At 45.8% G+C, this 12,950-nt stretch overlaps 1 protein-coding gene across 6 annotated transcripts in view; it reads left to right on the top strand.

Annotated features, from left to right (window-relative positions):
* Positions 1-47: 47 nt before the first annotated feature.
* SUCO (SUN domain containing ossification factor) overlaps positions 48-12,950 on the top strand; it is a 40,133-nt gene continuing 27,230 nt past the window's right edge. For all 6 annotated transcript variants that reach the window (XM_068690043.1, XM_068690044.1, XM_068690045.1 and 3 more), the window contains exons 1-3: positions 48-208; positions 10,517-10,625; positions 12,817-12,918. In XM_068690043.1, coding sequence (XP_068546144.1) covers positions 156-208; positions 10,517-10,625; positions 12,817-12,918 — 264 coding nt within the window. In that variant the 5' untranslated portion in view covers positions 48-155. The remainder of the gene's footprint in view (positions 209-10,516; positions 10,626-12,816; positions 12,919-12,950) is intronic.

Genomic DNA, 12,950 nt, shown 5'->3' on the forward strand with positions numbered 1-12,950 from the left:
CGCATCCTTCCAGCTCAGCGCGTGCGGGGGGGGGGGGGGGGGAGAGGGGAAGGGGGCGGGGCTGAGGCGGGCGGGTAACGGCCGCGCTCGCGCCGGAGCCGCCTCAACGGCCGCGGCCCCGCCGGCGGGGGGAGGATGCGCCGCCAGCCGCCGACATGAGGGGGCCGCCGGCCCGCAGCGCCTGCCTCTGCCTCTGCGCCCTGCTCTGGTGAGACCCCGGCCCCCTCACGGCTCCCTCACGGTTCCCTCAGGGCCCCCTCGAGGCCTGCGCGGGGCTCTGGCGTTCTTCCCCTGCCTCGTTTGGAAGTGTGTGGAGAATTGGGGGGGGCCCGGCCACTGAGGGGACTCTGGGGTTGTTGTTGGGTGATTTGGGGGTACGTTGGTCCCTCTCGGCGCCTTGTGGGGTTTGGGAGGCAGCGCAGTGAGGTGAGGGAGGTAAAAGGCAGTGCGGTGAGTGCAGAAGGAGCTTCTTGGAAGCCCTGCTGCCAAACTGCTTCATATCGTCGCCTTCTGGGGTTTAGGAAACCTTATACTGAGTACTGACAGAGCTTGGAAGCTCAGCCACTAAATTGGTTCATTTCGTCACGTTTTGGGGTTTAGGAACCAACATGCTGAGTACTGACAGAGCTTGGAAGCTCAGCCGCTGAATTGGTTCATATCATCGTGTTTTGGGGTTTGGGGGGCAGCACGGTGAGTGACCTGAAAGTGTGGCTGCCAAAATTGCTTCATATCGTCGCGTTTTGGGGTTTAGGAAACAATACACCGAGTACGGAAAGAACTTGAAAGCTCAGTTGTCTGATCGGTTCCTATCATCGTATTTTGGGGTTTAGGAAACAACACGGTGAGTACAGGAAGGATTTGAAAGCTCAGCTGTTGGGTTTACGTTTAGGCGTTGGGTTTACGTTTAGGCAGACTTTTTAAAAGGAATAAAAAGCTCCTAGCCGCGTGTGGCAGGCTGAGCTGTGAACCTGTTGAAACTGGCTCCAGACACCTTCCCTTCACTTGTAGGACGATTAAGCCTCTTTCCACACAGGGTTCCTATGTGTATAGGTAGGTTTCTTCTCGGAAGTTTTTGTTTCTTCCTGGGGATTGGAGGCGGATAACCTGTTCCTGCCCGGAGGTATGTTGCTCAGGGAGCTGGTCATACATAGGTGACTAGAGAATTTTGTTGTTCTTCTTAATAGGCTGTTATAACAAGGTTTGTCTCTGGTTTTCTGTTATTTTAAGAAAAATTTCAGGTATCTTTTCCACAGTGATTAAGGAATATCATGTCTAGCAAACTTCTTTAAAATCATATGCTTGCTCTGTAAAGTTCAGATGATTTTTGTGTACATATAGGAGAAGAATTGGCTTGAGGTTTTTTCTTTCTCTTTAAAAGATTGCTCTTTCAAGCAGTCTTAACTGATCCCAGAGCTTGTGCTGCAGTATCCCAGAGCTCTCGCTATTAAAGTGCAGATCATGTTCAACCTGCTCGCTCTGACTACTTCTGATTAAAGAGCTCCTGGACTAATTCAGCTGTTGGAAGGGCACAAATCGCCTTCTATAGTCTCTGTTGGACAAACAGCAACTTGTGTTAAAGAGTTTAATATCCTCTGTTTGCAGCATGGTGCTGCAGCTTTCCCTCAGTAGCCATGTCAGGTCTGCAATTGGAAAGTCTAAGTCTTTTAATCCCTGTCGTGTTGCTGAGCTATGTAACATGGTAAGTTGTGGTGTATTTAACTTCTTCCTAAAAAGAAATTTAGAGCTCTTGTTCGTGTAAACTGTAAAGCAACTTTAAATAGTAAATGGAGGGCTTTGACTGTGTTACAAATGTTGGCATGAATGACAACTGGTGGATTCTCAAATACAGTTGTCTGGAAATGGAATCTTGAAAGGATTTAAATGCTGGGGGGAGAGAAGCTGTTTTTACAGGTGAAAGTAACTGTCAACAAATTAAAACAAAAGGAGGAAAAAATGCCAGGAAGCTGGACCGGTGGAGGAATACCAGTTGGGTTAAAGGGGGGAGGATGTCAAGGTTGATTTGACAGCTTTCTAACTAGAAGGTATTTTAAAATATCTCATCTGGTCAGTTAAAAATGTATCTGCCCATTAGAAATGTTCAGAAAAATAGAAGCAGCTCAAGTCTAGCTTGTTAGCCCGAGCCCCTTTGGTAGTAGCAGTATGGAGCTCTGTGGGAGCACAGGATCACAGGTGTGGCACGGGAGGCTTTCTGAAGCACACTGCACGTGGAAGGAGCACAGCGATGAGCAGCCTGGGCTGGTGAGCTTGTCCCAGGGAGTTCAAACGAGTGGGATGGCTGCAAGGCTTTAGAGAAGTAGTTTTGATGGGGATGAGGCTTGGGAATATACTGCTCTAGAAATAAGACTCCCGTTGTCCTGAATTCACAGAGATTTCTTTGTTATGCTTCTGTGAATCCCTTTCTGTGGATGTTTGCCGCGGAAAAACACCTTTTAAAACTTGTGGTGCTTCAGGCTGACAATGCACACGGAGCTGAGTAAGTGGAGTAGAAGCTCATAGGAACTGAGCTGAACCGAGACAAACCGTGACAGTTGTTTGAACAGTAACCTGTGTAAATTGCTCTGACATCAGCTTTTGCCTAGCATGCGCTGCGCTTTCAAAGGGTTAGCTATGCATTTGATAAAGAAATCATGCATGCGCTGATTTGTCTGGGATAGAATGAATCAGAAAGTGCTTTGCACATCCTGATCTACTTAGCTTTTACGAACCCTTTCATAATCTCAGCTTTGCAAGTATGAATAAAAGGAAAATGGGGATTAAGTACGTGTGCACATCAGGGTTGTTCAGTTGTGGCTGCCTTGTGAGCGTGCTGCATTGGTGCAGGAAGGCTCATATCAAAGTGGCTGGCAGCAAGGTGTGCTGTTGCTGTCAGAAGACCCCTGCTGGAGTCCTGCATCTGAATCCATAATGAGATGTACCCTGAAAGCTGTACAGGTCAGCAGCATGTCCAGGACTGTACAGGTACATCTGTACAGGTACATGCTGCTGTACAGGTACATCTTGGATCACTTTGTATTCCTCCCCGTGACAGGTTAAATGTGAAGATTTATGCAGATCTTAATGAGAGGAAATGAAAGTAGGAATACTTTCCTGGTCTTTGGTTTGCATTTATGGTCTTGTACCTTTTTGAGGGTGTGTTTTTGGAAGGCTTCTGCACTAGGAGAAGAGCTCCGACAGTCTGTGCTGTGCTGGCAGTGTGAGAACATCGCTGGGGTTTATCTTGCCCCCTCTGTCCTGAGCAGACAAAAGCTGTTAGCCGGCTTAGAGATCACAGAAGTAGAGGCTTTGCTGGTTGAGCAATTATTGGCCCTGTTACTGACTTCTTGCTTAAACCTTGGGCTTGTCTGTTAACGACAGCAGGGTGCTGAGTGGCAGAGCTGGGGGCGAGATGGGCTGAAGGCACCGCCATGGGGTTCATGCTCCAGAGCTCAGCGTGCCTCTTGTTGCAGAGCTCTCCTGGGGTGGTTTCAGGGGGCTGCCCAGGTGGAGCTGTTGGGGGAGCTCACTTGTAATGGTGGTCACAGTTCGGTCACTATCTGCTGCTTCTCCCACTGCATAGCTACAGAAACCTCCCCAAAAAACTGGTGCTAAAATTAAGGATCGTGTGCCTGCTTTTTGTGGCAGGAAGAAATAATTTGGGTACTGTCGATATGATTAAAAACTCCTGTTTCAGGCATCCTATTTCAGAATGAAGATGTGCTCTTAGATGTGCAGGGTCTTGTTTGGCAGTGTCTTTGCTCTGTAGCTGAGGCCAGGGCGCGAGCTGCCTTGTGACTCCTGGCTCTTAAAGCCCAAGCCGTGCCTGGTTTTTCCTGGCTCATGTGGAGGTGCTGCGTGCGAACAGGGGCTCTGGTGTCTTTCCTTAAAAACAACCCTTGAATATTTACCTTCATTGATTTTCAAAGAATTCTAGAAATGCTTTCATGCCATATCTTCTAAAAGGTTTGTCCTAGAAACTTCAACTTGTTTGCTTGTTGCAGGAGCGGTGCGTGGGAGTGGCGTGTGCCCCCCTTGTCAGGCTGCCGTGCTCCTCTCCGGGACCCTGCCCCTTGTGAAGAGATGCTCCTGGCTTCAGCGCTTCATCTTTTTCTGAAAGGCCTTTCTCTATCTTACTAGTAGTTCCTCTTCGCCCTCATGTTCTTTCCACTGTATTTTCCAGAATGCTTTTTTGCTTTTGTTGTCTTTCACTTCCATTATTAGTCCAGCACTCTCAAAGTCCACATTCCTTTCAAGGGGAGGATACGCAGCTTCTCTTGAAGTTACCGCTTAGAGGAGGTGAGAACAGCCCTCTGTCTGAAGGGAGTAACGTTTCTGAGCATTAAAGCTAGCACGTATTTTGGCTAAGATCAAGGTAATGCAGAAGTGTAAGTCCACTACAAAACTTGCTGTAATTCTTGGGGAAATCAGTGAGCTGACAGAACAGGCAGACCGATCCCAAAACTAGCACAGGGAACTCTTGCTCAGGTGAGTGAAAATATTGCTGTAAATGACTTAAAATCCTTTCGATTGAAATGTCAGCAAATGGTTTGAACTGTTCAAAATAAGCTTGGGTGCTCAAAGGAAACTTCTTGGCTTGGATGAATTTTGGAATGGCAATCAAGGTATTGTTGAAGTCTATTAAAAATACATCAGAAAACATCTGGGAGTCAGGTCGTAGTAGCTTTGCAGTGATCTAGGGCAGATTCCTGCTGCTGAATTTATGCAGAAATTTCACTTCATGGCTCTTTCAGGCTGTGTTTTATCTACAGTGAGTTTTAAGCAGGAGGTGTTGTCGCAGAGCAGCTGAAGGGAAACCCTCAGAGGTGCCTGGGTTAAACAGTGCTGCAGATCCTTCAGGCCTTCCTGGCAGTCCCTGGCTATTCTGCTGTTCCCATGTAGTGCTCAGGATCAGATTTTACAGCGTTTTTTTCCAGAACGGTGTTCTCCCAGCACTTTAGTGTGAAAGTAACTCAAATTTGATGACACGGGGAGCTTCTCTGAAGCTGAGGTTTCCACTCGGGTGGTCCTCAGCCTGGGTTTCTGTTGTTTAACTTGCAGCCTTGAGCAGATGGTGTGTCCTCCCTCAGTCATGAGTTTATATCAGAGCACGCAGCACCTGAAAGCTTCCTCCTCACCCCCAGGGTTCATCAGTGTGTGTCCATGATCTCCAGACCTGATGCAGGGGTGCAAGAGTGATGTGTGGCTGAGGGTGGGATGCGGGACTGCCCCTCCGGGCACTAGCTTGGGTCACTCGGGTAAAGCATGCGGAGCAACCTTGTTTTGCAGCCTCTGTGTGCTATTGCACTTTAAAAAATAAAAATAAAAAAAAAAATCTGAAAGTCATATTTGAAACTGTGAGGATTGGAATTCATTGTCTGAGGCTATGAAATTAAGAATTGTCAAAAGTATCTTTGTGTTGGGCTCTGAATGAGTGAAGTAACTGTCTTCTTGGCGTGGCATTCCCGCGAGGGGACGGTCTGGAGAGCACATTCTTCACAAGGAGTGGGCAGGATACTGAAAACCAAAATTAACTGCAGAATTCAGCAGGGTTAGGAAAGGCTTTGCAAAAAAGCTCCAGTTTCAGTTGTGTTGTGGCACACGAATCCGGAATGCAAGAACAGAGGTAGCACTGCTCCTCAGTTAGTGGATGGGGTAAGAAATGGGGTGTGTCGGTGCCTTTCTGGCAGCATCCTTGTTAGTCTGGGGCTGTGGAAGGAGTCCTTGGCTTGCTTCTCTCTTCAGGAGCCATCATCATTTTAAAAGCTGTCTTGGTAAGGCACGCTGCTCTTCTGTGGTAATAAATGGCTTCTAAATGAGTGGTGTGTGTGTGTTTAAAAAAATAGTAAGGTAGGCTAATGGTTTTTCTTTGTGTGTATCAATGCTTATTTCCAGTTCACGTGCAGAAGTGAGTATTGTGGCCAGGGGTTGTGCTGCAGCTGCCAGCGCCTTGCAAGGATGTTTTCCCTGACTGGCTGAAGCATCGTTGCCATCCTAAAAGCTTGTCTGTCTTTCTCTGAGGTTCGCTCCCTTCTGTGGGTCCTTTTAAATGCAATTCTGTCTTGCTGAGCTCTTCTGGTACAGGCTGATCCCACCAAACAACCAGGTGAAGGTTCCCCAGTGCCATTAGTTCTGTATTGGCAGCAGATGGGGGGTGGCTGGCTGGGGCCTGGGCTTGGATCCCCTGAGCCCCCGTTCCCGGGGCCTTTTTTTAAGCTCTGTGTCTGGTGACAGGGCCTTTTAAATGGATTTACGCAAGGTAGGTTACCGTGTTACCAAGAAGACGAGCTCTGCAGCCAGCAAAGGGGCACCTCACCCCTTCTGCAGGCTCTCTCCCCTCCAGACCCCAAACCCACCCCGCTCCTCCCGCAGAGGCCTGCTCTGCACCGATGCTCTGAATGTTTTTGGTAGGGACGTGCCACGCGGCAGGGACGGCGACGTCTTCCTTCTCCCTCTTAGCTGCTGAACGCGGTGCATCTGCACCTGTCAGTAACACAACCCTCAGGAGGTGTGCGAAATGTCAGTGGTCATCCTGGAAAGGCTGTTCCTTCGCGTTCAAGGAGGTCCTGCAATCAGTACACTCATGAGAGCTTCCTTTTATTTTCCCTTCGCTTGAAATTACTGTCTCAGGGATGTCAGCTCTATGTTGTAACGAGCTGCTTCTCTCTGGCGTCCAAAAATAGGTCTTGTTTGGGGAGAATTTAAGGCAACTCTTGAATCATTTAGAGGACAGATGTGTCTGAACTGAATCTTGTGCAAATGTTAGTGTTTTCTATGGCGCTTCTGGAAAGAAAAGCTTAGGCTGTTTGGTAAGATCAAACTGTGGCAACACTGCTCTTACCTTCAGGTTTTACTCATTAAATTTGTTTTGGGGTTAGCAGTAACGTGTATGTTTCACTTTTTTCTTACCAGTTGCTTACTTTCAGCTTGATTTTTATGCTTGTCAAAACAGTGAGGAGGAGCCACACCACAGTGCAGCTATTGATACTCCTCATCGGCTGCCTTCACGAGTAAAGAGTTGGAGGTGAGCTAGAACTGGACAGTCTCTCCCGAGAAACCTACACTGCGATTTCAAAGCCACCTGCACTTTGCATTTCAGTTCTGTCAAAGCCCTCCCAGCCATCAGCAGAGCATAGCTAATCCATACAGCAATAAATGTACGTGCCGTTCAGAGGGGTGAGCAGACTTTCTGCTTCGGTGAAGAACCACAGTGTGGGCCTGCCCTGGGAAGAGTATGTTTGTGTTTTTTTCCCCTCCGTGTTTGGGCTTGCAGCTTTTGCTTTGGGGTTTGTGCACATCAAGCTGAAAAGTTCATGGTGGATCAGTGAAAACAGCTTTTAAAATACGCTAATGATCTGAAACGACTCGTGCTTAAGTTTCTTTGTTCTCAGTGAGATTTAATAGCAGCTGCTATTTTGAGTCACACCGAACAAGAAGGGAACTATTGAAGACTTCTGTGTTCGGGTTAAGTCACAAAGTGTTAGTTACATGTTTGGAGCAGCCTCTGGTGTTCCCACACTGTTGCCTCACCTGAAGTTACAGCTTGTGCCTGAGACAGTAGATCTAGTGATTGATCTCCAGGACTGTCTGGACGTCAGGGCTGCTTGCTTCCAAGTCAGCATAAATTATTGCTCTTGCCATGAGGAAGGGAAGGCTGCATTCCTGTGTGCAGCTGTAGGAGCTGCTCTGCTTTCACTGGACGTGCTGCCTGAGTTTGCTCAACTCGGAGGGCTTCTGTTCTCAGTCTACACCCAGCCTTTCGTGTTCCTTTTGCTCTGGGCATAGAGAAATGCTTGGTGGAGGTGCTGTGCCACCTTACGGGCTCTACCATGTGGTCTGTGGCTAAAGAAGCCTGCTGAATGAATCTGCAGGGTGGTGACAGGTGGGGAGGAGGCAGAGCGCTGGTGGTCCAGAGAGGTGGGAGACTTCTTCCAAGCGATGGCCAGTCTCACACGGCCTTGCCTTCTGTGCAGTCACGTTCCTGATGCGCAGTCAGATCCTTCCTGCCACTGCTGCAGCAGGGCCCAGGTTGTCCTGTGCGTGCGTATGTACACACCAAGAGTTCTCGGTCCCCTCCCTGGCTTAGAGGGCTCTTGGCAGGCTTGCGGCATCGTGTTTGAGCTGGGGATGAGACCGAGAAGAACTTCCAAATATAAGCTGTGTTGCTCACATTTTTTATACACTGCAGTTGTGTTCTAATAAAGCATGACTTGTGTTTGAAGGCAGTGTATTGATGATGCTGCTAGAAATGGATGTCTTGCTTCTCTGCTAAGTGCTTTTTGTGCCTGCAGATGCGAAAGTAGTTATTAATGCGGTTGTGAAAATGTGCCCTGTTTTAAAACGCTGGTTCACAGCCAGTGCTCTTGTTCCTTTTCCGTGTTAAGGGATTTAATGTTGCTCCATACAGCTCACTGAGGATTGCTGCCTTAGCATAAGCAAAACAGGAAAAAACATTGGTGTGTATGTATAATAAAGGGCTGGAGTGAGCTGTGGTTATGTTCTCTGTAATTTTGGATCTTTTGTATTTTTATGAAGAAACAGGCAGTCATTATAGCTGGAAGAGGAGTTCAGAGGTGCTGGAATTAAAAGCATGAGAACATTTCACTGCAGAATGATTGAAACCATGCTTCAGAAAAATAAGGGACTCAGAGTTTCAGCACAGCTAATTGTTCTGAGCGAGAGTTAGGAAATAGGACTGTGAGAGGCCACGAAGGTCAGTAACATTGCAATTAGCGTGAACAAGCAACTAACCACCTGATAAGATAGGGATTTAAGATGGGCAAGTGCACATTGCTCATTTTCAGCTTACCTGAGACATGAGACTGTACCCACTGCAACCAGTGGTTATTAGGACTTCCATACCCCTCTGCTCAGTGTGCTAGTTTCTGATAACTCCAACTGCTTCACTTGGGCTTCAAGGGCTTCTGTCTAGTTCGGAGGAAAGCTGTTACCTCAGAGGAAGAGGAGTGGGTAGGTGTGACTGACCTGGCCTGCCTTCTTTACCCACCCTCCAGCCCAAGGAAGTCAGATCCCCTGGCTTCCTTGTCTGCTCCTCTGGTGGTGAGACACCTGGTGTTGGCATGGTGAGCACCTGGCTTGTTCTTCCCCTGCTGATGCAGGTGGAAAAGGAGCAATAGGTTTATATAAACACCAGAAGCCTGTTTTTGTGACAGCCTGCAGCCTGGGGAAGTAGCACTCAGTTTCTGACTATGTGCGGGTGTGCTCACTCACAAGTGCGTGCATGCATGAAACTGCTCAAAATGTGGTACCTGACTGTGGGGTGGTGCAGCACGGATTGCTCCTTGTTGGAGGAATCTACACTGCGTATGCTTCCAATAGGGCTGATCTCTGAGCTCTTAAGGCAGGTGTAATTCAGAGTCTAAACCCCAGGCTCATGCCAGCGGCATAGGCGAATCCTGACCCATGAATGTTGTTACTGTTGTGGATGACTGTTAAGGCTGTGCTTTAGGTTTCAAGTCTTATGTCGGAAGGGTGCTGTTTTCTTACATGTATTTGCACAAAGCTCTGCAGCAGCCGTGTGTCCCTGTGTAGGACAGGCTCTGCTTTTGCAGGGTGTGAAGTGATGGTTGTGTGAATTCATGTGGGGTCAAACCTGCCAGCTGGCTGTCATGTCAATATTTTCTGGGCAATCGTTTGCTTTAATATGGCAGGGGACTCCAGTGTTCAAGTGTAGCTGAAGACCATACAGGATGCTGAATTTGCATAATGTGGTTGGACACAGAGCCTGCATGAAGACCTTTGGTGGCCTTTGAGCCTCCAAGCCTAAGGGGTTGCTGGATGGATGTTACCCAGAATGTCCAGGGGCCGTGTACTATGTGCATTGTGAGATGCTGTTCTCGTGCCTTTGTGTAGATGCTGGCTGCCTTATTACAGAAGTAAATCTATTTCCACTCAAAACAGCTGTTTGGAACTAAAAGCACAAAAAAAAAAAAAGAGGTGTTAGTAAAGCCGTTACCTGGTTTCCTACTTGTATCTGTTTTCATTAGTTTTCTCATGGGCCTTTTGACTGGCAGACTTATTTTTGCTAATTATCTTAAATGCGCTTAGTGATATTGACAGTATAGAATTTTCTGAAGAAATAAGTAAACACAGGCTTTTTTTTTTTTTTAAACTGTGGCTTTAGTTTCAACTTAGTAAAAAAAAAAAAATATGCTGCTGTAGATACTCCATGACTGCATGGCAAAGGTTGATTCAAATTCTTTCTATTATGCAGAAACCAACTTGTCACCTTACACTTTGTGACATGGTATCACCCCAGTAACTGTTTTGCTGTTATTTTTGTGTTTTGGAAGTAATGTATATGTAGTGGTGGCTAGGAATTTCTTAAGGTTTAGTCCTCTGACAGCTTTGCTAAACAAGTATCTGTGAACTGTATACAGACATGTTTTGGGAACAACTGAAAAAAAAAAGTTGAGGGAGACGATGCTGAGGGAATATTAAAATGTTATTTATTCATTTAAAATCAAGACTTTGACCTTGTTTTTTCTGTGTTCTTTAACAGGCTTCCTATTTGGCATGTCTTTTGTGAAGACAGTCTTTCATCTGCAGTGCAATATGCTTCAAGTGATGCTTGTGCCCTGGCAAGTGATGGCGAAAACATCCAGGATAAGGTATGTTAAATAAATCGTGTTAATTAGCTACTTAGTCTGACTTTTTATTTGAAAAAATAAAACTGAATCATACACTTTGGTTCATAGCCTTCTTGGCTGGAATGTTTGATGTACTCACGTGTTCTTTGAACCATGATATCTGCCTGGTTTTGTTTCCTTTACTCCATTTGTTGCTCTTATCTGACAGTACAGCTGGACAGGTTTTGGGGGAAGAGAGACAAATAGTCAAGCTAGTAATGGTGGCTCAGTGTTTTCTTTTATTTGGGGTGCTGGCTGTCAGAAGCGGTTATTGGGGGCTGTACGTGGCTCTGTGGAGACCACGATAAGAACTGATGGCCTTGTGAAGTCTTGGCTGCGGTATGCACATTGCGTCTGTGTTGTGTTAGAAACCCAGTGCACGAATGACTGCTATCCTGAATAGAAGCTTTAAGATAACTCGTTTCATTAAGTCCGTCTTCATCCTTTTTTCATCCCCTCTAATAAAAATTAACAAAGCTAAAATAGGTATGTAAAATAAAAAATTGTCTCCTTCTTACTCACATTGCTTGGCAGTACTGAGTGTACTGGGTTCTACCGTGATTAACCCATGGTGGGTTTCTGCATGTTTCAATTCCACAGCAAGTTCTCAAGCAGTTGCGCTGTATCAGAAAGTCATGGTGATTTGATTCAGTTTTATTTACACAGGTAAAGAATCATCCTATGATAAGCACAGATAACAATGTTAAGGGCGTCCCATTTCCCCCTTCAGTCAGTAGTACTGTCATGGTCCTGATTCCATGAAAATTTCTATATGCCACATAAAAACTGGAAAATCACGTCAAGCATTCTAATTGACTCAGGTGGTGAGCTGTCAGGCTAGAAAAACTTACTTTTTGTCACCCGTTTCTTACACATTTCATTGTTTAGGGCAGCTTTTTGTTTTGCCAGCTTGTACATCCAAATAGCATTTGGTTTTATTCTTCTGGCCGCCTGAATTTGGCAGACAAGCTGTGCTTTAGAGCCATAAGAACACACGATGTGTGTTTTGTTTTGCTTTTTAAAATCCTGCTTAGGTTCAATGGCTGCTACAATAAACCTGGAAAGATCAAGTGAGCTTTGAGATTGGGAAGCTGCTGGTGTATGTCTTTCTGCTTCCTTCAGCATTGTTCCCTTCATTCCATTAGCATTGCTACATTATTAAGATAATTTCTTAGCTTAAACCTCAAGATGTGAAAGCTCATACATCATGCTGCAATTTTTTATTCATTAAGGGAAAATCTCAGTTGCGTGAGAAGTCTTAAGCATTTGGCTGTTACTTCTTAACAGGCTGCTGGAGATGTCTCGTAAGGAGCAGCGTTTCAGCTCTTGTTCAGTTTTCTTTAGTTGTCTTCTTGAGTTATTGTTGGTGTTTAGTCTTGTATAGCATAGCGGCCTGTTTTGGGGTCCAAACACTAGCACTTCTGTTTGACCTGAGAATTTTAGATTACCCTTGTAAAAACAAGGGGTATGGGAATTCCTACCAGATTTATTCTCGTATTTTAAATTACTGTTGTAGAAAGAATGTTCTCAGAAGTAACTTGTGTATTGTGTAGTCATTTTCCTTTTAAAAAAAAAAAAGTTTTGTAGAGTGAAGTAAATTGGTTACACAGCCTGGTGCTTATAGACTATTTTCTTCGTAAATTGCATATTCTTGCTCTGTGAACTCATTGCACCTGACAGTAAATCTTTAGTTGTAAAAGCAAAAGCTTTTTAAAAAGGTTACAACAGACTTAGGAATTTATTGTAGTTTCACTGATAAGACTGCTATAAAATGTGCCAGGTGTTACTTTGTAGTCCTTTTTAATGGTTGTCTTTTGAAAGCCATTGTAGGATCACTTTTCTTCCCTCTTTTGGGCAGCACAGGAATAGGGAGGATCTGTCAGCACAGCAGACTATGGCAGAGTGATTGACTTGCCTTAGCACAGGAGCTGAATGGCCTCAAACTTGCCCGTGAAGGTTTAACTGAATTGATTTAATTTGCTGTAGGGTTTGTATGGATGAGAATTTAACCGTACGTGGGCAGTGGTTCTGAAGGTTCATAAAGCTTAGTTTCTTGTTGATGTTTGGGTGGTTGTAAAGGTAGTAATCAGTCTCTGCCAAAGCTAGCTCCTCTTATTAGATTAAGAAGGCATTTGTTACTGCATACATACTGTTTTATCTTTTAATACGCTAGAGGGAAGAGGCTGGTCCCAGACTGGAGTCTGAGCATGCAGACTCAAGTACGCAGAGTTACTCCACAGAAGAGCTACTTGATGACTCTACAAAATCTGACCAGGTAAGCCTATTATTTCACTCACTCTCCTTACT

Source organism: Anas acuta, chromosome 8, assembly GCF_963932015.1.
Source record: "Anas acuta chromosome 8, bAnaAcu1.1, whole genome shotgun sequence".
In the NCBI taxonomy this organism is placed as follows: Eukaryota; Metazoa; Chordata; class Aves; order Anseriformes; family Anatidae; genus Anas; species Anas acuta.